The sequence below is a fragment of the Balaenoptera musculus genome, chromosome 9 (genome assembly GCF_009873245.2).
Source record: "Balaenoptera musculus isolate JJ_BM4_2016_0621 chromosome 9, mBalMus1.pri.v3, whole genome shotgun sequence".
Classification (NCBI taxonomy): domain Eukaryota; kingdom Metazoa; phylum Chordata; class Mammalia; order Artiodactyla; family Balaenopteridae; genus Balaenoptera; species Balaenoptera musculus.
In genome coordinates, this window is record NC_045793.1 from 35,620,024 (window position 1) to 35,643,925 (window position 23,902).

General features: G+C 37.2%; 1 protein-coding gene across 3 annotated transcripts in view; it reads right to left on the minus strand.

The window, feature by feature from the left end:
- The window catches only part of MDFIC (MyoD family inhibitor domain containing), a 99,245-nt gene that overhangs the window by 36,600 nt on the left and 38,743 nt on the right, over positions 1–23,902 (minus strand). For all 3 annotated transcript variants that reach the window (XM_036864478.1, XM_036864480.1, XM_036864479.1), the window contains exon 4: positions 379–651. In XM_036864478.1, coding sequence (XP_036720373.1) covers positions 379–651 — 273 coding nt within the window. The remainder of the gene's footprint in view (positions 1–378; positions 652–23,902) is intronic.

A 23,902-nucleotide genomic window follows, 5' to 3' on the forward strand; every position in this document is an offset into this window, starting at 1 on the left:
ATTTGCAAGACAAAAATACAAGCGGGTATCTCTGAACCACAGCATAACATATTGAATCAGGGACGAAAAAACTACATACATTCATATGCCACCAAAACGTTGTATTTGTATTTTTAAAGGTGGTATTAAAAAAAAGAAGTATAGCAGTTATATTTAAAGTAATGACTATTCACTCTAGAAGACAATCTAAAAGCAGGATGTCAGCTGCCAACGCTTCCGTTCCCAGCCTGTGCTTTCCTTTGGGGAAGCTGCATTTTACCAAAATTCCTGTTTGGAGGATAAGCAAGATTCTTCATTTATGTTTGCTTGATCAAATAATTATTCGTGAATATGATTTTACATCTGGTCAAATAAAATATGCATATATTTCACACTTACCTTCAGGTGAAGAGCCTGTCTTTTGAGAAAAGACAGCATTTACTTTACTCTTCTTACTGATGTCACTGTTTACAGACAAGCTGGATTGAATTTTTCTATGCATTTTTTGAGAAACGGGTGCTGAAAGTCTTCGATTCTCTGCAGATACATGTTTGGCCCCGTGGTGGATTCCATTTCCATTGCTCAGACTTGGGTGGCCGTTCTTTATCTTGCTTATTTCCTCCTCACCTTCCTGTGCTGCAGTTTGAAGCTGAGGCAAGCGCTGAGGTTGGGCTAAGTCAAAAAAACAGGCAAAGTTTATCCAGTTAAAAAAACGAATATTTGAAAATAATCAAAATAGACTCAGTAACAGACTTTCTTGGATCTTACCCATGATCCTAAAAGTGAAGAGGAAAAAAAAAAAAGGAAAACATGAATAAACATGAACACAGAGAAAGCATAATTACTAAAAGGGAAAATGAGAAGGGGGTCATCAAGGGTGACTTTCCACAAGGGATATAAAAAGAGGAGAAAAAAAGGTATTTTTTTTCTTTAAAAAATTTAAGTTGCAAATCTGAAAAACGTTCATTCAAAACTCATTCAACAGCAAATGTGGATTGTCTTCTAAGTCCCAGGTCATTTTTTAGGTGCCATAGACAAGCAGTATTATAGCAATATCCCTGAAAATGATAAACTGCTCAATTACATTTTGAGATAAGAGGCAAGGAACTATGAGGTCAGGTATCAAAGCTGGATAAGAGAGAACGAGATAGTTGTTTTTCTTTTTAATTCCACTTTAAATTCTGAAGAAGAAAACCTTTTCCATATTCTTTAATTTGATTTTAAAATAAACCATTTATGGAAAGATAAGAATAGAAAAGAACTTCCTTAATCTGGCAAAACGCATCTATCAAAATTAGAAGTCAGCACTGGAGAAGTGCTCCTGTTTGGTCAGGACCAAGAAAAGAATGCCCACCTTCACCCTCTTATGCAACATTACACTGACAAAAACAATAAACACCAAAAAGAAAAAAAAAACAGGGATGAGTCCTGGAAAGGAAGAAACAAAATTTCTGAGATGGGTACGTAATTGAATATTCCAGGGGAAATCTAAGAGACTATACATTCTGAAAAACTAAGAATTTAGCAAGACTTATACACGATGAACCATATTCAAATCAACCAAATTCTACAAGCCAACAGTAAGCAACTAGCAAATATGCAAGAAAAATTGAACTCTTCATAGCAACAAAAAAAGAAAAACAAGCCAACAGACAAAAAACCCTATAAGTATCTAGGAATTAAGCTAGAAAAAAGGCGGCAGAGATTTCGTGGCAAAAATTACAAAATATTACTGAAAGACATAAAAGAAAACCCTAATAAATGGAGAGAGTATAAATATGTTAATTCTGATAATATGTTAATTCTCCCCAATTTATTTAACGTAATTCCCATAAAATTTCCAGAAGGCTTATTTGTGGAACTTGACGAGCTGATCCCAAAACTTATAAGAGTACAAGAACCACTAAGGAAATTTTAAGGAAGAAAAAGACAAATGTGGGACTTGACTTACCAGATATAAAGTCTTATTTTAAAACTACAGTAACTAAGACAGTATGGTGGTGGTCCAGGCATAGACATAAACCAATGGAACAGCAGAGAAAGTCCCCAAAATGTATACGTATGCACATGCAAATGTATGTATCTCTCATACAAAGAAATTTCAGATGTATTAAATGTTTATATATGAAGAGCTTAAAAGAAAATTATAAAAGAACATTTTATTAGCATGACACTAAAAAGGGCAAACTACTTTGATTCTTTGGACAACAAATCACAAAACAAGCGGGTGACTAGTGATCATCTGTCTGTCCAGCATTTCTGAACACCCTCATAGCTTTTGATAACGTCCTCTATCTCTTCCCTACATTCCTCTTGAGTTAGAGGGCACATATGTGACTTACATTCTACCAAGGAGAAGTACGCAGAAGTGCAGAAGATGCAGAAGTACCAATGCAAGATGGCATCCACACCTGGGTCGTGGAGCCTCTCGCACAGACAGCGAAGAAGGCATTTGTCGGTCTTGGCAGTGGGTGCAGTGTCTGGTGTCCACTTCCTAGCAAACCAGTGGGCCGAGGGTGCAGTATTAGTGGGGTTTTCCTTAGGGAAGCCCCGTTGAATTGGATGGGCATGATCCTTGGCTGTGTAACTCTTGGGAGAGTCTATTGCTACTAATACATTTATTTTCTATAAATTAGCTAACATGGATTCTGGTTTTTGCAGCTTAGAGCCCTGATCTCAACCCAAAATGTTATCTGTTTACATTGGTTAAGTAAGGAGGTTCTTAAAATCAACATTTACCTTGCTTGTGTAGCGCCTAAGCAGAGTTACCAATCGTAGCATTTCATCAAAACAACAGCAACAACAAAAAACGTTCGGTGTCAGATTTTACTATTATATAATTTCCTGGAATTTTAAAATCTGAAGCTGCTGTTTTAGTCTTTTCTGTTTATGATTATGGACAGTTAGGAAATGTAAATTAAATCTGAATACTAAGAGGTCTTTGACTTAGAAAAAGTATTTCATGAAAAACTGTAACAGTTATACATGGCACTGATAAGTCTAAAATGGACTAATTATCTGTCATCTGGGGACTACCTAAGACTTGGTATATATTTTTGACAAAGAAGACAGCTGGCATTTGAGTAAGTCTTTAGCACACATTGTTTACTGCCATTCTTGTTCACATATCCTATGTCTCTTAAGGAAAAACATCTTAACATACCAGAATATTTTACTCATGAATGTGCATATTGTAAGAAAAGAAGTTTGGTTTTTTTCTGCTTAATGAAAGCATCCTTTCATACCAAGTCTATTAACAATAATACCCAATTTATAATACTAATATATGAACTCCTCTTAGAGTTATTCAGTTTTTTAGTGATAAAGGAGAATAGTTTTCTAAACATTTATTATTTGGGAATAACACAAAGTAACAGCTATAAAATTTATCAAAATGTTCTGTTTTTCTCCTACTACTTTGTGGTGAAAAGAAAAAAAGAAGGTTACTTCTCTGTTTACTAGCTATATATGCCCTTCTCAAAACTGAAATCAACAATCAAGGCTTGTGCAGGAGATCTATTTCTTATGGGTGTGCAATCATTTGATCCAGAGATTAATTTGCTGCTCCTGTAACTTCTTGTATCAACTAGAATGACATCCTAATGACTGCTATTGAACATAAAGCTAGTTATGCATATGTATTTAACGGGATGCCAAAGAAGACAGTTAAACCTAATTTGGTGTTCTTTTCAGAGCTCCCTCCAGTAATCACACCAAATAAATGGAATGTTTTGGGCCACTTCTTCTCTGAAAAGAATAATTCAAGCAATCTGAGAGCTGGGTTAAGTTGAAATGTTACTGACCAATGCTGGGGAGACTTATCAATCAAAAAGGCCCTGTCATATTCCATAATCCAAGATCAATTTAAAATTATTATGTAATAAACATTCTCCATAAATAAAAATAAAGGTGGCAAAAGACATCAGGTCTTGCCACCAAATCCTAAAACCGACAGGTCTGACCTTTTCCTACTATCAAAATTGACTATTTGCAAATTACTGGGTATGGCCGGAGTGATATTCAAACATATCCTTAATGATTTATCTACATTTCAATCTTCAAAATGATATCTATTTCTGTTGGCAGATAAATGATAGTACATTCATTTTTGTTTCACTGCCACCTAATTATTTTTAGTGTAGTTTGTATTATGGGTCAAGTAACCAAGTATTATCTCTTCACTCCAGTTTCTTAACATTATGATTTTGTCAGATGCATGCAATATATAAGTCAAATCAAAACTGGATAAACCCTAGATATATGAATTATCTTAAAAGACATTTAACTTCATTGATAATTTTTCATAGATGTGAATTAAATCTTACAGTAAAAGTACAACTAAAACCAAATCAGGAATGTGATTTTATTCTTGAATAAAGAACAGAAACGTCTGACTGATTAAACCATAACTACTTGGCTTTAAGCAGATTTCTTTTCCTTATTGTGTAAAAGTTGTGTATGGCTTAAAAAAAAAAAAAGCACACTAATATGGGAACGACACAATGCTTCTTAAAACACAAGTGATGCCTAGGGACCCTCACTCTCCCTTTAATGATCCACTGCTCTCATTCAGCTGTCTTTCTTTTTTCAAATCTTTACATATGTGACAGCTCTCAAAAGTAGACCATAGACCATCTGGCATTTTCAGAGGTGTAACTTGTGCAAATTCAGCTCTATTGGGAGTGCACTGCTATCTTCTGCCTGCGTTATAAAGGGACAATAGAATGTAGAACTTATGAGTTGTTTTGAATTATTCATTTTTTTGCCTGTATATTCAAGAAATTTTACAAACTCTGCATTTTGTACTACATAATCACATGCGTTAAAGGTACAAAGAAACTTTTTGACACCTCTTTTCTACAGAAGGCTGGCATTTTGTTTGATATGTGAACATTCAGCATCTGTTATATCATTCTAAACAGGATGGGTGCTTCTACAAAAGACCCCATTTTAAACTTACTCTATATGAGCAAAAAAAATGTATTCTTGATATTCAGTAACAAATGCAATACACATCAAAATTTCAAATACCAGTCATATGAACATTCAACATCTCCAAACCTGGATAGCATTGGTCACGCGCTTACCATATGTGTAAAGAATTTTTTTTTTTAAATCATTGTTCACACAATGCACCATGATTGTAATTTTAATATCCATGATGAATAGTTACAAATGTCTTAAGAAATACTGTGCTTTCTAGGTTCAAATGTTTTCAATCAGGAAGGAAACCAATAGAATTAGATCTAGTGATTTTTAATAATAATAAATATGGGAATAATGAGTCAATAGCAAGAACTTCTTTTGATAAAATTTTTTTTAAAAAAACTGGGTGATATTGGAGCTAGTAATAACTATACTTGAAACTGCAGCTGCTGGAGTAGCAATATAAAGCAACATTCTGCTATAGCGTATAATCTATTAGCATGTGCAAATCATCTTCAGTCGCTGGTCTCTTTACACAAGTCAGATTTAATAAAATTACAAAAGAATTCTCATGCCATTTAGTCAGTTTAAATGGTTGTTGTACACATACAGAAAAAAATCTAAATTAAATGCTTAGGATTTTAAATTGTCAGTAACAGAATGAACAAAATAGAATATGGAGAATAGAATATGGACGGGGGAAACTGACTTGGTGTAAACCGAATTTACTCTTCCTAGGGATAGTTACAAAGCTTTTATTGGGTACCAAGTACTATGCTACTCCACGGTCACTATGAGACAGACAGACCGACAGACAGACACACGCACGCACACACACGCACACACACATGTAGACTTTATTTATACATATCTATAGCAAAATAGTATTTTATTATATATACATAAAATATGCATCTACATACAGTAATAGCTTTAAAAGTTTCTTACTTCAATATGCACTAATATGACACAACTATACTACTTTATTGTTATAATGTAAATTTAGGCTAAAATCAACTAAAATAAATGTGCTATTAGACAACCAGGTATCAGCTTGATGCAAGCCTTTCTCAGTGTGCAGACGCTGGGTGGACCCAGCATCCTAACAAACACACACTCTGGAAGCTCCTGGCATTTTCTATCTCTGTGTCCTTAGTTCCCCTCCAAGGGCCTTCTGATTTTCCATCTTCATTTTATTTAATGTGTATACTAACATATTGAGATATATTTTGGAACTGTAATTTTTTTGGAACCTTGATCATTTGAGAATACCAATTAAATTCTGACTACATGACTGAGGCCTCACAGGATGGAGGGGATTGTCTTATGATGCTATCACAATGGTTAGCATTTTTAACAGTAATTCCTTTTTAAGTATTGCAAAATAAATCACCAGATGTCAGGGCTTAGATGTACTTCTTCCCAAAACAACAGAATACAACTTTTAGAAGTTTGGAGAATTGAGCACTTTTCTCCATTTCATAAAGAACATTAAGGAAGTACTTAAACATCTTTAAGTAGAGCCTGGAAGAGGGTGATTGCTAGCTGTTCACCAGATCCATCCTCCCCACTGTCCTGGGCATGGGGCTAACCCATTTCCCAGCCTCCCTTGCAGTTCAGTTCAGCCACGTGTCCATGTTCGCTCTGAAGGACTGAGAGAAGAAATTATTCTTGCCACTTCTAGGCCGGGGCCTTAAGACTTGGGTGTGTCCTCCCTATACTATTTTTCTTGCACTTGGGCAACCCAGCTTTGACCACAGCTGAGGGAAATATCTTAAGGGATGTTGGAGAAACCAAACAGAAGGAATCTGCATGGCAGCAGGGAAGAGAGCCTCTCAGTGATCTGGAATACTCATCTCATACTGTTACATAAGAAATAAACCTTGAGGCGAGCGCTGTGCTCTGGGTGCCACAATGTTGAGGACACGGCCTCTCCGACACCTCCAGCTGGGGGGAATCAGCAGCATCCGTGGCAGGAACGGCCAGAGCCACCTCAGCTCCTCACTCGGGTCCTTCCCATCGCCTCGCTGAGAGCCTGTCCCAGCCACAGGGACACCTCTTTTGTCCTCCCTCCAAGGCTCACGGGACCGACAGACGGCCGTGGCAACCGAGGGCCGGACTGCGGGCAGCAGCAAGCTGGCTTGCTCTATGCCAACCTGCTTCTCCACCTGTCTCTCAACAAAACCTGCCCCTACACCTGTAATTTGAAAAGAGACCTGCAGGATGGCAGAGGAGTAAGACGTGGAGATCACTTTCCTCCCCACAAATACATCAGAAATAGATCTACATGTGGAACAACTCCTACAGAACACCTACTGAACGCTGGCAGAAGACCTCAGACTTCCCAAAAGATATATACTTTTTTCCTTTTTCTCTTTTTGTAGTGTGTATGTGTATGCTTCTTTGTGTGATTTTGTCTGTATAGCTTTGCTTTTACCATTTGTCTTGGGTTCTGGCTGTCCATTTTGTTTGTTTCTTTGTTCCTTTTTTTTGTATAGTTTTAGTGCTTGTTATCATTGGTGGATTTGTTTTTTGGTTTGGTTGCTTCTTTCTCTCTTTTTAATTTTTTAATTACTTTTTAATTTTTAATAATTTTTTATTTTAATAACTTTATTTTATTTTATTTCTCTTTCTTTCTTTTTTTCTCCCTTTTCTTCTGAGCTGTGTGGCTGACAGGGTCTTGGTGCTCCGGCTGGGTGTCAGGCCTGTGCCTCTGAGGTGGGAGAGCCAAGTTTAGGACACTGGTCCACCAGAGACCTCCCAGCTCCACATAATATCAAACAGTGAAAGCTCTCCCAGAGATCTCCACCTCAATGCTAAGACCCAGCTCCACTCAACGATGAGCAAGCTACAGTGCTGGACACCCTATGACAAACAACTAGCAAGACAGGAACACAACCCCACCCATTAGCAGAGAGGCTGCCTAAAATCATAATGAGGTCACAGACACCCAAAACACACCTCTGGACATGGTCCTGCCCACGAGAAAGACAAGATCCAGCCTCATCCACCAGAACACAGGCACCAGTCCCCTCCACCAGGAAGCCAACACAACCCACTGAACCAACCTTAGCCACTGCGGGCAGACACCAAAAACAACAGGAACTACGAACCTGCAGCCTGCGAAAAGGAGACCCCAAACAAAGTAAGTTAAGCAAAATGAGAAGACAGAGAAACACACAGCAGATGAAGGAGCAAGGTAAAAACCCACCAGACCAAACAAATGAAGAGGAAATAGGCAGTCTACCTGAAAAAGAATTCAGAGTAATGATAGTAAAGATGATCCAAAATCTTGGAAATTGAATGGAGAAAATACAGGAAACATTTAACAAGGACCTAGAAGAACTAAAGAGCAAACAAACAATGATGAAAAACATAATAAATGAAATTAAAAATTCTCTAGAAGGAATCAATAGCAGAATAACTGAGGCAGAAAAATGGATAAGTGACCCAGAAGATAAAAGAGTGTAAGTAACTACAGCAGAGCAGAATAAAGAAAGAAGAATGAAAAGAATTGAGGACAGTCTCAGAGACCTCTGGGACAACACTGAACACACCAACATTCCAATTACAGGGGTCCCAGAAGAAGAAGAGAAAAAGAAAGGGACTGAGAAAATATTTGAAGACATTATAGTTGAAAACTTCCCTAATATGGGAAAGGAAATAGTTAATCAAGACCAGGAAGCACAGAGAGTCCCATACAGGATAATCCAAGGAGAAACACACCAAGACACATATTAATCAAACTATCAAAAATTAAATACAAAGAAAACACATTAAAGCAGCAAGGGAAAAACAACAAATAACACACAAGGGAATCCCCATAAGGTTAACAGCTGATCTTTCAGCAGAAACTGCAAGCCAGAAGGAGTGGCAGGACATATTTAAAGTGATGAAAGGGAAAAACCTACAATGAAGATTAGTCTACCCAGCAAGGATCTCATTCAGATTCGACAGAGCAATTAAAACCGTTACAGACAAGCAAAAGCTAAGAGAATTCAGCACCACCAAACAGCTTTACAACAAATGCTAAAGGAACTTCTCTAGGCAGGAAACACAAGAGAAGGAAATGACCTACAATAACAAATACAAAACAATTAAGAAAAGTGTAATAGGAACATGCATATCGATAACTACTTTAATGTAAATGGATTAATGCTCCAACCAAAAGACATCGGCTGGCTGAGTGGATGCAAAAACAAGACCCCATATACATGCTGTCTACAAGAGACCACTTCAGACCTAGGGACACATACAGACTGAAAAGGAGGGGATGGAAAAAGATATTCCATGCAAATGGAAATCAAAAGAAGCTGGAGTAGCAATTCTCATATCAGACAAAACAGACTTTAAAATAAAGACTATTACAAGAGACAAAGAAGGACACTACATAATGATCAACGGATCAATCCAAGAAGATATAACAACTGTAAATATTTATGCACCCAACATAAACATAGGAACACCTCAATACATAAGGCAAATGCTAACAGCCAAAAAAGGGGAAATTGACAGTAACACAATCATAGTAGGGGACTTTAACACCCCACTTTCACCAATGGACAGATCATCCACAATGAAAATAAATAAGCAAACACAAGCTTTAAATGATACATTAAACCAGATGGACTTAATTGATACTTATAGGACATTCCATCCAAAAACAACAGAATATACTTTCTTCTCAAGTGCTCATAGAACATTCTCCAGGATAGATCATATCTTGGATCACAAATCAAGCCTTGGTAAATTTAAGAAAATTGAAATCGTAGAAAGTATCTTTTCCAACCACAATGCTATGAGACTAGATACCAATTACAGGAAAAAATCTGTAAAAAACTACAAACACATGGAGGCTAAACAATACACTACTAAATAACCAAGAGATCACTGAAGAAATCAAAGAGGAAATCAAAAAACACCTAGAAACAAATGACAATGAAAACACAATGACCCAAAACCTATGGGATGCAGCAAAAGCAGTTCTAAGAGGCACGTTTATAGCAATACAAGCCTACCTCAAGAAACAAAAAACACCTCAAAAAAACAACCTAACCTTACACCTAAAGCAATTAGAGAAAGAAGAACAAAAAACCCTAAAGTTAGCAGAAGGAAAGAAATCATAAAAATCAGATCAGAAATAAATGAAAAAGAAATGAAGGAAACGATAGCAGTGATCAATAAAACTAAAAGCTGGTTCTTTGAGAAGATAAACAAAATTGATAAACCATTAGCCAGACTCATCAAGAAAAAAAGAGAAAGACTCAATCAACAGAATTAGAAATGAAAAAGGAGAAGTAACAACTGACACTGCAGAAATACAAAGGATCATGAGAGATTACTACAAGCAACTATATGCCAATACAATGGACAATCTGGAAGAAATGAAGAAATTCTTAGGAAAGCACAACTTTCTGAGACTAAACCAGGAAGAAATAGAAAATATGAACAGACCATCACAAGCACTGAAATTGAAACTGATTAAAAATCTTCCAGCAAACAAAAGCCCAGGACCAGATGGCTTCACAGGCGAATTCTATCAAACATTTAGAGAAGAGCTAACAGCTATCTTTCTCAAACTCTTCCAAAATATAGCAGAGGGAGAAACACTCCCAAACTCATTCCAAGAGGCCACCATCACCCTGATGCCAAAACCAGACAAAGATGTCACAAAGAAAGAAAACTACAGGCCAATATCACTGATGAACATAGATGCAAAAATCCTCAACAAAATACTAGCAAACAGAATCCAACAGCGCATTAAAAGTATCATACACCATGATCAAGTGGGGTTTATTCCAGGAATGCAAGGATTCTTCAATATACGCAAATCAATCAACGTGATACACCATATTACAAACTGAAGGAGAAAAAACCATATGATCATCTCAATAGATGCAGAAAAAGCTTTTGACAAAATTCAACACCTATATGTGATAAAAACCCTCCAGAAAGTAGGCATGGAGGGAACCTACCTCAACATAATAAAGGCCATATATGACAAACCCACAGCAAACATCGTTCTCAATGGGAAAAAACGGAAAACATTTCCTCTAAGATCAGGAACAAGACAAGGTTGTCCACTCTCACCACTATTATTCAACATAGTTTTGGAAATCCTAGCCACGGCAATCAGAGAAGAAAAAGAAATAAAAGGAATCCAAATCGGAAAAGAAGAAGTAAAGCTGTCACTGTTTGCAGATGACATGATACTATACATAAAGAATCCTAAAGATGCCACCAGAAAACTACTAGAGCTAATCAATGAATTTGGTAAAGTAGCAGGATACAAGATTAATGCACAGAAATCTCTTGCATTCCTATACACTAATGATGAAAAATCTGAAAGAGAAATTAAGGAAACACTCCCACTTACCACTGCAACAAAAAGAATAAAATATCTAGGATTAAACCTACCTAAGGAGACAAAAGACCTGTATGCAGAAAACTACAAGACACTGATGAAAGAAATTAAAGAGGATACAAACAGATGGAGAGATATACCATGTTCTTGGATTGGAAGAATCAACATTGTGAAAATGACTATATTACCCAAAGCAATCTACAGATTCAATGCAATCCCTATTAAACTACCAATGGCATTTTTCACAGAACTAGAACAAAAAATTGCACAATTTGTATGGAAACACAAAAGACCCCAAAGAGCCAAAGCAATCTTGAGAAAGAAAAACGGAGCTGGAGAAATCAGGCTCCTGGACTTCAGACTATACTACAAAACTACAGTAATCAAGACAGTATGGTACAGGCACAAAAAACAGAAATATAGATCAATGGAATAGGATAGAAAGCCCACAGATAAACCCACACACATATGGTCACCTTATTTTTGATAAAGGAGGCAAGAATATACAATGGAGAAAAGACAACCTCTTCAATAAGTGGTGCTGGGAAAACCGGACAGCTACATGTAAAAGAATGAAATTAGAACACTCCCTAACACCATACACAAAAATAAACTCAAAATGGATTAAAGACCTAAATGTAAGGCTAGACACTATAAAAGTCTTAGAGGAAAATATAGGCAGAACACTCTATGACATACATCACAGCAAGATCCTTTTTGACCCAGCTCCCAGAAAAATGGAAATAAGAACACAAATAAACAAATGGGACCTAATGAAACTTAAAAGCTTTTGCACAGCAAAGGAAAACATAAACAAGACGAAAAGACAACCCTCAGAACGGGAGAAAATATTTGCAAACGAAGCAACTGACAAAGGATTAATCTCCAAAATATACAAGCAGCTCATGCAGGTCAATATCAAAAAAACAAACAACCCAATCCAAAAACGGGCAGAAGGCCTAAATAGACATTTCTCCAAAGAAGATATACAGATTGCCAACAAACACATGAAAGAATGTTCAACATCATTAATCATTAGAGACATGCAAATCAAAACTACGATGAGATATCATCTCACACCGGTCAGAATGGCCATCATCAAAAAATCTAGAAACAATAAATGCTGAAGAGGGTGTGGAGGAAAGGGAACACTCTTGCACTGTTGGTGGGAATGTAAATTGATACAGCCACTATGGAGAACAGTATGGAGGTTCCTTAAAAAACTACAAATAGAACTACCATACGACCCAGCAATCCCACTACTGGGCACGTACCCTGAGAAAACCATAGTTCAAAAAGAGTCATATGCCACAATGTTCACTGCAGCTCTATTTACAACAGCCAGGACATGGAAGCAACCTAAGTGTCCATCAGCAGATGAATGGATAAAGAAGATGTGGCACATATATACAATGGAATATTACTCGCCATAAACAGAACGGAAATTGAGTTGTTTGTAGTGAGACGGATGGACCTAGAGTCTGTCATGCAGAGTGAAGTGAGTCAGAAAGAGAAAAACAAATACCGTATACTAACTAACACATACATATGGAATCTAAAAAAAACCAAAAATGTTTCTGAAGAAACTGGTGCAGGACAGGAATAAAGATGCAGACGTAGAGAATGGACTTGAGGATACGGAGAGGGGGAAGGGTAAGCTGGGACGAAGTGAGAGAGTGGCATGGACATATATACACTGCCAAATGTAAAATAGATAGCTAGTGGGAAGTAGCCACGTAGCACAGGGAGATCAGCTGGTGCTTTGTGACCACCTAGAGGAGTGGGATAGGGAGGGCGGAAGGGAGACGCAAGAGGGAGGGCATATGGGGATATATATATACATATAGCTGATTCACTTGTTATAAAGCAGAAACTAACACACCACTGTAAAGCAATTATACTCCAATAAAGATGTTAAAGTAAAAAAAAAAGAAAGAAACTTTGAATAGCCATGGAATTAATGCTGGGACTCATTATAAAACATTCATAGCTTCTATCAAAGCCTATGAACAACTATGTATAGTATATCAACATACAATATATGTAAATTGCCCCTAGCCCAAATGACCGGAAAGACACCACACTTCCCTAGCAAGAAAGAAACAAAACAATATATTAGTGGCAGTGGAAAGACCACGGCCAAATCCACAGCCTCTGGTGGATCTTAGAAAGCAGCAGCTCAGCTTTATAACACAGGAGCCGACTATCACTGAGGGATAATCATGCATCACGCAGTTCTGTAGGAAAAGTACCCCAGCCTTCAGCTGCCATTCGAGGACAGTGATACAACTCTGTCAAATTTCTTCCTTTACGGTGGCTGGAAGGAAAGCCAGCAGGGTGACCATCCACCACAGTTTGCTCAGGACTGAGGGAGGTGCTGAGAGGTAGAACAGTGGTTTTAAAAGCAGGACAGTCCCAGGCAAGCTAGGACCAGTCGGTCTCCTTTATATCAGGAGCAATTGGTACACAAGTGTCTTCAACAAGATACTGCCAACAACAGATGGTGGGAAGCATGCCGGCTTTGACAAAAAAGACCCACTAGGGTTTGAATTCTGGAGTCAGTATTTCCTGGTTCTGTGAGCTTGAGAAAGGTATTTCATCTCCCTGGGCAGTAGGACCTTCACTGGCAAAATGACAGATCTTCATGGGCCTGGGGAGGTTCATCTTCCCAGTTCCACCCCATTGATTTCTTCCTCTTCACTTTCCCCTACTTAATCCCCTCCCCCGCCATTTCTTTCTGATTTATTGCTTGCCTTTTATTTTTTATTCTCTGTTACCAGGTGCTTTTTTTCCCCCCTATAAATCAACCCCAAACCTTCTTGTAAATAAACAGGCTTCAAATAAATATACAAACAGAAAAATAAATTCAACAATAAAGAACATTAAAGAAAGCGAGCTACACTTTCTTTTAATATTTGCATGTATTACTGAAAAGTCCCCAGACAGTACATCGATGAATAACACAAATTTTATTATATCCCCTCCAAGTGGAGCTTTTCTCTCATGCTTGTTTTTATCCTCAAATGGATGACAAATTTGGCCTTACTTTACGCCAGCTATTGAATATCAGTTTCTAGTTAACTTATCTGGATAATAGGAGCCCACCACCCATATATTCGAAAATAGAATATTTTCAGTTTAAGTTAGCAGCTTTCATTATGGATTGCTGTCTACAAGCTTCATTTATATATTAAAAGAGCGTATCGTCCTCCCATCTAATCCCTCAGTGAAGATGAGACCTCTGGTTGCTGTAGTCTCCTTTGTTCACTGACTCAATAGGTATTTCCCTCATTTGATTCAACTGATAAAGTGACCTCTGCACAATTATTTATAATTGTATAATAAATATCTAAATAAATGTATATGTGCTTATATTTTGCAGAAAATCAATAGTGTTTTTTGTATGACTGAAAATATATTAATAAAAAATAGCACAAAGACACAATCTTCCAAAAACCTATTTTACATACTGAAATATTTTGTAATATGGTAACTTTAAAAGGAACGTAATGCCTTCATGTTCTTTTGAAGAATGACTCCTGAGTTTTCTAATAGGTAATAATGGGCATATTCAGGACAAATATATATATATCACATATACTTTTTTTTAGGTATAAAAAGGCATTTCCTTTGTTGTTATTGTTTTTAAGATCAATAGTGGGCAAGCAGAAGTTTGAAAAGTCCTACTGTTACTGTGTTATGTTTCAACAAATAGAAGTTCTCCTCAGAATTCTCAAAACAATAGCAAGTCAGGAAGTATTAAGTAGCTACACCTCACTTCAATTTTCAGACCATTAGTTAAACATTTCTTTGACCTTGCTAGTGTTTCACCATGAGGTTTATAGAAAAAGATTTTTTTAACTATTATTTGTTTTTAGAAGTAATCACTTTAAAAGCACCTGATCATCTATCACAATGGGATAGAACATATTCAAGTATTACCTTTTTAAATAACACATCAGAAATGCTTAACCAAGTCACCATTTACAAACATTAAGCGACGTATACTATAGTAAAGTTAGGGTAGTTGGCAACTAAAAAAGCAAATACTGAAAATCCCAAACACTTGAAACTTCAGAATTCACCCAGAGTCTTTACACACTGATTACAGCTTTCGAGGACCACAAAGCACGTAAGAAGACATCCCGTTAAGAAGCATGCAGCACTCTTAGGTTTTAACTTAATATACACATTGACAAACTTGGATAGGTGCAGACTGCTTTCTGACGTAGGTCCTCGACCCAGCCTGCCTTTGGGTGCCTTTAGCCCTTCTCTATATGATAAGGCTCTCTGGTAAGGCAAGGTACAAGTCAAAAACCTTGAAACGAAGGACTGTGATATAATATAAAAACCTGCATCAGGAGTAGCTTATTAAAATGGGAAACTAAGTAAAGACAAGTTTGGGGAAAATGAGGATCACTCCATCCTAGATGGAAAATAAGCTGTCAGTATGAAACAGTAGCAAAGTAGCTAGTTAAAATAAGCAGTCATCAGTCCTTGGGACACAGATTGCATGCACAGGAAGGCTGGAGCTTTAGGGGACTCTGCAGAAATCTACCCGTATATTGGTATACTGGATTTCTCCTGGCTTTCAGTAGCTGCTACAATAAAACAACAAACTCCATTCTAACTGGCCAACATAAAAGCTGACTAGAAAATGCGGACAGTTTTATTAAAGAAAGCTTTTTTTTACCTGCAAGCAACACAGCCAAATAAATTTGCTACTCTGTAAACCGAAAAAGGCACTGCCCTCTGTAGAAACAAATTTCAAAAAGCCTTCCTTGCCTGAGTGCAAACCTTGGTGAGTAGAGCAAGAGCTCGATTTTGGCCCCCACTTGCCTTTGTGCAACTCACAGATATAAACCCGTAAGAAATAGCCCTGGTAGCCAGTAATGTCGGACCACTAAAGTTCAGATATGTTACCTGAATTTCAGCAGCCAAATTATTTGTTACAGTCTGAATGCAGTGTGCTGACTGGGTAAATGTGAAGTGCTGGAAAATGGAATAAGGGGATATTAAGGAGGTGCAAGAGCTGCAGAAGCCTGAAACTCCAGGCTCTCTCAAGTGCCTTTCCTACTCACTAAGTAGTTCATGTACCTCATTCACAAGGGATACAGCCTGGGGAAGGAGCCTGGGGAAACATACAGCCTGGGTCAAGCTTCACCACGCACGTAAGTAGAGCTAGTGACAGGAAGCCATTAGATCCAGACTAAAGGAGACAGAGGGATCCCTGAACTCTGGAACAAAAGTGGCAAGGCAAGGGACCAGAGTCAAAGATCATTATTTGACACACAACTTTTGTGCCAGTTACCAGAAAATGAAGTATGCCACCACTACCTCCAAAAAAAGGATATTGATAAGCACCTAACAAAGATGTTTAAGAATTTATATTGCTAGAAAAAAAAAAAATTCCCTAGCCTAGCAAATAAAGACCTGTGCCTTGTTCCACCCTAAGGCAATCCCTGAATCTAAGTCCTTGTTACCAACAAGAAAAAAAACTGCTAAGGCCCCTGCAAGGGAATTCTCCCCAAAGCCCTTCTCAGAGATGGCCATGAAGGTGACCCAACAAGGGAAAACTTCTTAGCAGATAATCCTCGGGTAAACACATCCACTGGCCACAGAACCCAAGGTTAGGGAAGAAATTTAATAGAGATGCCTATGATAGTCCCTGGCCACAGCATCTTCTGGACTATCCTGAATCAGGGGAATATGGATATTCCTTAGACCAGTACTGTAACTGACTTTACATGGCAGCTATCCTATACTTCCTTCACCATTATACAATCAGATACGTTTTAAGCCATAATTTCCAAGATCATGAGTCACTACATCCAAATTTGATTGAGATCAGATTTCTGGATCATTCCAGAGGAATAAAGATCACCCAGAGATCTGTGGAATAGCCATATGACACTAGCTCTAGATATATCATCGGGATGTGACTTTGATTTGTCTCTCATTAGGCAGAGGCAGAGTACATAATGTTTGTTCAAAAGATAACTGGATCTCATTAGGTAGGAGTATTTTGAAATGATATGTAGGGGGAAAAATGTATCTGTGTAGACACACACAGAAATGTGTGCCAGTCAACCAGGGACTGGACCATACTAGATACCTATTCTTGGTCCACCCAATGCCCCCGTTCTTCTGGTGGCTGTATAGGTATTAATGAGAGCGGGACCTCCATTTGCTGACAAGAACCCTAATATTTTCAGTTACATAGGTTTTGTACACAGAGCTTGGCAACTCTAGGCATTTGCTGACTTGCCTTTGATTATACAGCAAGTGCCTTAAGGGCAAGATTCCGTCTTCTCAGAGTTCCATCAACCTTATCAGGCACATACCTGCTGACAAAAAGCCTTGTACAATGTTCAGCACCCAGTGGACACCCAGTGAAAATTAACTGATGATGATAAATTATACTAGCTTTTAAGCTGTCACTTGATCCCAGTATATAACAACCTTCCTGAATAAATCAAGCAACAGTTTGGTATTCAATACCATTATAAACTTCATCCTTCACCTTCATGAGTCTGGGGAATTGCTGTAAAAGCATAATATAAGGATGGTGAAGCTATAGCAAGGATTCAAGAAACTCTGTTATAACAAGGGAATTAAAGATTCAGTTAGAGATATCAAACTATGTGTAGGGAAATGCATCAAAAATACTAGTTAAGTGACCTTTTTGAAAACAGCCTAAGAAAAGTCAGTACCAAATTATAGAGCTAAAAGTTTTTCCCCCTCCCTGTAATAAAAGTAAATCCAACTTAATGTACAAGTAAAACTGGTATCTCCTTGAGATTACAGGAGTGGCAATGCAAATGAAGTTCCAGTTAGGAGATATGAAATTAGGGAGAAGAAACTATGAATTGCTAACTGAATGTTTAAAAAGTCCATTTATTTCCAATAGCTTATACAAGTGAATCAGAAAAAAACGTAAATTCTGTGACTATGAATTCCTCAGGGCTTTAATAGAGCACATAACCATCAAAGTTCATTGGTATTTGTTATTAGTATGGCTTTTCACTCTTCAACAAATTCTTTTAAGATATGGCCCAAGACAAGGAAACCTTTGTACTTAACTTTTAATAGCAGTTCTCATTATAGATGATGCTGTCTCTGACATAATTTGAAAAAAGGTCTCCAAGCAAAGTTTTCAGAATTGACTCTAAGACTGGGATGGCCCTAACTGTCATGTCCAACCCTAATAGGAGATCCTGTGAGTTTCCTCCATAAGGAAGTAATAAATAAGCTGCTTATCGCAGAAACTAACTAACAACAATATTCAGAATAATGGTGCAATACAGTTTTCTAAACCTATACAGGTAGATTCACATATATGAATTTAAAATTCTTTCTTATATGTGAAGAACATATTATAAACTTAAACATATTGGAACGGTTTCAATATGCAAGTGAATAAGTGAAAGTAACACTATTTTCTCATTATCTTGTCTCCTCCTGAGATAAAAGCTCTCCCCCCACCTCCTTACAGGGCTGCTTTAAATTTTTGGAGACTGATTGGAGGAATGTGAATTTTAGATTCTTGTCCTCACCAATGTATCAAGACAATTTTAGCCTCTGTGAGAATAAAATGTTTCCCAAACATAAGCACCAGGAAATAACTAAACACAGAGGAACAAACTCATTAACCACATTTAAAGATGAATATGATTGAGACCATTTATACAAACATTTCTTCCTCTAATTTTGTCATTAACACATACAAAATCCATCAAGGTACCTTTGGCTGCATACTATTGATAAATTAAATAGGTTATTATAAAATATTTGTTGAGTATATACTCTAGTCCCAGCCTTTGTTCTAGGCATAAGGGATTTACAGTGAACAAGATGTACAAAGACCTTGCCCTCACAGAGCTTACAGATACACATTATCTGGCATAAAAAGAAATCCAAACACGGTAGCTCTAGTATTACTAATTTCACAGGTTCTATCGATATATTTTCACTGCCATCCTTGGCATGTCAACTTTCCCATCTGACTGTTCCCTTCATAGTTACAAGACTCCCTGACACCGATCCAGGCACCATATCCAGAGACGATGACAGTCCTTGAAAAAAAGAGCTCTTTCCAACTGTCCCTTTTAAGAATATAAAAATAGCATTCCCAGAAACCCTCCAGGAGACATCCCTCAAGTTTCATTGGTTAGCACTGCATCACATGCTGACCCCAAATCTCCTTCCTCTCTGCCCCTAGAGCAAAATTTGTTTAAAGGTCTGCCCTCCTGACCAGACTGCAGGCTCCTCTATAGCAAGAAACATGTCATTCATGCACTTGTATAGTCACTCAATGAGCGTTTATTAAGTGCTGAAGTGCCCATCACTTCAGAATATCTGCTCCAGCATTTTGAACAGTGGTCACTTAGAAAAAATGAAGGAATGACACAAGGAAAAAATAATGCTCATTTTACAGCTCCCAATTCCAGCCATTTAAATAAAATCTTAATAAGTACATACTGTATACCTAGAAAAGTAAACAAGGGAAACATAAGCACAATTGCCTTCTCCCATACCTCCCTGATATAATGACTTCTTCTACTTAATCCAGATGACTTTTAGAACCCGTAGCAACTATCTTCATCCTCCAAAGCTCCACAACTATTCCACACATTTAAACGGCCAATTATTATTTGTAATTCAAAAGAATTGGAAAAATGAGAATGTCAAGTTTATTCATCACCACTGACCCCATATTAATTTAATCAAAAGAATGATGCTCTGTTTTCCAATAGTAGACAAAAACACACAAATAATAACTGGAGCCAGTAGAAAAAAACTAAGATTGTTACCTTAGCACTTGAAGATAAAAGAGTGGGTGGAAATGCTCATTATCTATGAAATTATGTTTTCTTTATGTGTTATGCATGCTTTTTCCAAATATTTATTGAACATCTACTATGTATCAGACACAGTGCTGAGACTAAATAGAGGTGAAAAAAAGACTTTAAACATTAAATAAAAATAAATAGAATATGCAATTTAAAATGATGGTAAGTACTATAAAGGAAAAGTACTGCTACCAGAGAGAATAACAAGGGAAACTATTTTGGTCTGGATAGCTAGGAATGGCATTTCTACAGAGATCTGAAGGGGAAGGGGCCTTGCAAAGAGGAGTAACAGGGTTTCAGGCCAGGTTAACAACTCATGACAAGCCCTGAAGCAGAAGAGGGCTCAGCACATTTGCTAAACTGATGAGAAGCCAGTTTGGCTGGAGAATATTCCACAGCCCTTTGGACCACATATTTATTGCCTAATTCCACTTATAAACAAATATATTAGAAAAATCATAGACTGTGCTTCCATAAACAATTCCTGACAATAGTTTTCCAGATATTATGCTTCTTTACTATATAAGCCATTATTATAAAAAATTATTCACTTATGAGACCACTCTCGGTATAACTGACCAGAAATTGGCTTAAATACTTACTGTGAATCAAGACACTCTCAATAAAAGCATTCTTAGGAAGTTACATAAAGGGGCCATCAACTGTATATAAATGTAAAATACAATCACAATTTGGAATATTAGGAAACATTTATAGGAATCTTATCCTTTAATTACCTTCCAAGAAAGAAACACATACATCCATTTCCCTGAAATGCACAAATCTGTTTATATTGAAATTGGGTGAAAACTGTTCTGAGGCTAAAGAGACTAGCATGAATTATTTGATGTTCTTTACGAGTAAAATGAATGGTTGTGAGGGAATCTTGCTACTATTCTTATGAATCTGCTCAGATTTTAGAAATAACACTATCACTCTGATTTGTACTAATCTTCATATTTTATTCCAATTTCCTAAATCAGATTCCATTACTCTAGCAGTAAGTCTCAACCTTTTCCCAACTCCACAGGGTTTATTTGAGCAACACACATGCTTTAGTAACATCTTGGTGAGGTTCCAAAAAAACATACTCTCCCTCCAGGGATTCTCCTTGTCTTTTGCCTTGTGCACTCCACTGGAGAAAGAATCAGAATTCTAATACCGGAACCACAGGTGGGTAGAATGCTGACCAAAGCCATTTTTATCATGAAGGTAAACTCTTAAGGGAGAACAAAATGGGCAACTGGACAGTGAAATGAATAAATTTATCTACCTGGGGACTTTAAAATTCCTATTAATTTCTAGTAATTATTTTCTATTAATATGGCCTTTCAAATCCCACACTGTGGTTTACAAATTGCAAGGGGTAACTAGATATTCTCATTGATAATCAAAGACCATTTTCAAAAATTATAGCCCTGCTCCTGCCACTAACTACCTGAATATCTTTGGACAAACTTTACTTCTTTCTGCTTACTGAAAAAAGAGAGGTGGAACGCACTGATCTCTAAGGCACCTTCCTTAATTTTAATATTACAAGAGTATAGATCCATGATTCACTGTCAACATGTAGAAAAACAATGTATATATGACATGATATCTAGAAAACAATCCAAAAAGAATCAGTTTAAGTACCCACCTCATTAGGACCTTGTCATTTAAAATCTAAGCCACCTGGATAATATCTATTAACACAGTTATTAAAATTTTCTTCTTTTTCTAGAGAAAGAAGTACGAGGCGGGGAGAAGGTATGACACCTTAAATAGAGGGAGCTTCACTGCGAGCAAGATTAACCTGAAGGAGTGACACTCCTTCAGGAGTGAGCACTTTTCTGTCCACCTACAGCCAACAATGACTAATTTAACTAGGATCATAGCCCCTCTGCTCTCAGCCAGTCGTTGGGAGCTCAGGAATGCTACCAGGGACTATGGTAACCGACAAGAGGTAAGATGAAATCTCTTCCATTTTTTTTTTTTTCCAAAATTGGAAAATTAATGAGCAAGAAAAATATAAAAGTAAGTACTTTTCTCTGGTTTGTGATATTTGGTTCATGACCATCAATGACTAAGGGGAAAGGAGGTTGGGACTGCGTCTGTGTCTTGTCATGCAGGGAGTTCACTGTCATCAAGCACCCTGTGATCAGTATGTCACTTGCTCCCATGCTCTGCTATTCCAGGTGTCCAAGGTCTGGAGCCTTCCTGGCTTAAATTCTCTAGAGCTTCACTCTTTTGTGTCTTGTGAGGGTTGGAGTGGGAGTGGGAGTAGCACAGCTGCTCAGATTCAGTGGGTGGAAAGGATCTGATGGTCTAAGCCTTGTGCATGCAAACTTTCCACCTGCCCTCTTCTTCTCAGTCCAAATTTCACCCCGGATTCCAAGATCCCAGGTGTCTCCAAATCTTGAATTTTTAGGGGGTATTAAGTACCATATTGCATTATACTGACACTTCAGTTCTGGCTTTCAGTGCTACAAACTCAGTTATTATTTTTCCAACTACTTTCCATCATCCAGAAAATTCTTAACATTTCTGATCCACTGTTGTGTCCTTGTCTGTTCTCTCTCTCTCTATTTAAATTTGTCTTTTTTAATATTATTAATTTACTATCATTTAAGGGAGATTTCCAAAGAGAAAGGAATATATATGTTCAATCTCCATGTTGAACAAAACAATTTATTTTTTTTAAAAAACAAACTGAAAAAACAAGAAAATTTGGCAAAATGTTGACATTTGTTAAATCTGAGCATGGTTGGTATATTGGTATTTGCATATTCTTTGTTTTCCATTTTTAAAGTAGTTAATTTAGTGTTAAGAAAAGTCAGAATTCCATTTATTAAGCACATAAATCCACACAGAAGTAAATTCCTATTGATTAGTAACTTAGGTAGAAGCATCATTTTATACTGAAAACACTAATACAATGGGATATTACCAGAAATCAAGGACAAAAAGAGTATTCTTTCTGTAGAAGAATATTCTGTTGTATATTTTTATCTGACTGAGAGACTTCATTTATTTTAAAATTAATTTTCAGCTTTAAATAAAAGAGGGGCCTATTCAGTGCACATTTTTTTTTTTTCAGTGCCACATTTTTTGATGATCTTGTTGGGTGGTTATTTTAAGATCATATGAAGAGGCCATGATATGTGTACTTGACTCTTCCCCCAACTCTGGATAACCAGTGAGAGCATCAGAGAATCACACCCCATTTTCTTCCCTGGTTCTCTGCTTAGTATCTCTGGATCAGCCTAAAAATGCAATTATGGAAGAGATTTCATTCTTTTCAAGGCATAACTCAAAGTGGTCCTGCATTCGACCTTTAACCCAGGTACTAGTTATTCTCATCATTATATATAACTAATTTCCATCTATAAACTTAGATTTAAAATATTTCCACTTAGATTTCCATGTTTGACCCTTCACCAACCTCATGAGGTAGTGAGGGAAGGTACTCCTCCCATCTATATTCTAAAGATGCAGAAGTTGAAGCTGGATGACAAGTGACTTACCCAGTGTCCCACTGCTAATGAGTTTTAGGCAGGATTAGAAGCCAAATCATAGGACTCCACCCCTTACCTGCTCTACATACACACAGCCTTTCTCTAAGCACCAGTGTTACATGCTGCTGCTTTACTATGTCTGACCAGAAGGCTCACTCCTGTCAAAATGGAGCTGGGAGACAAGTCAGTCAAGCTTTTGGCCATTATTCCATTTTCCTCCAAATGCTTTGTCTATTTAGAATTTGGAGTCAAGCTAATTGGCTTGCCACATGTATACCTTCCCC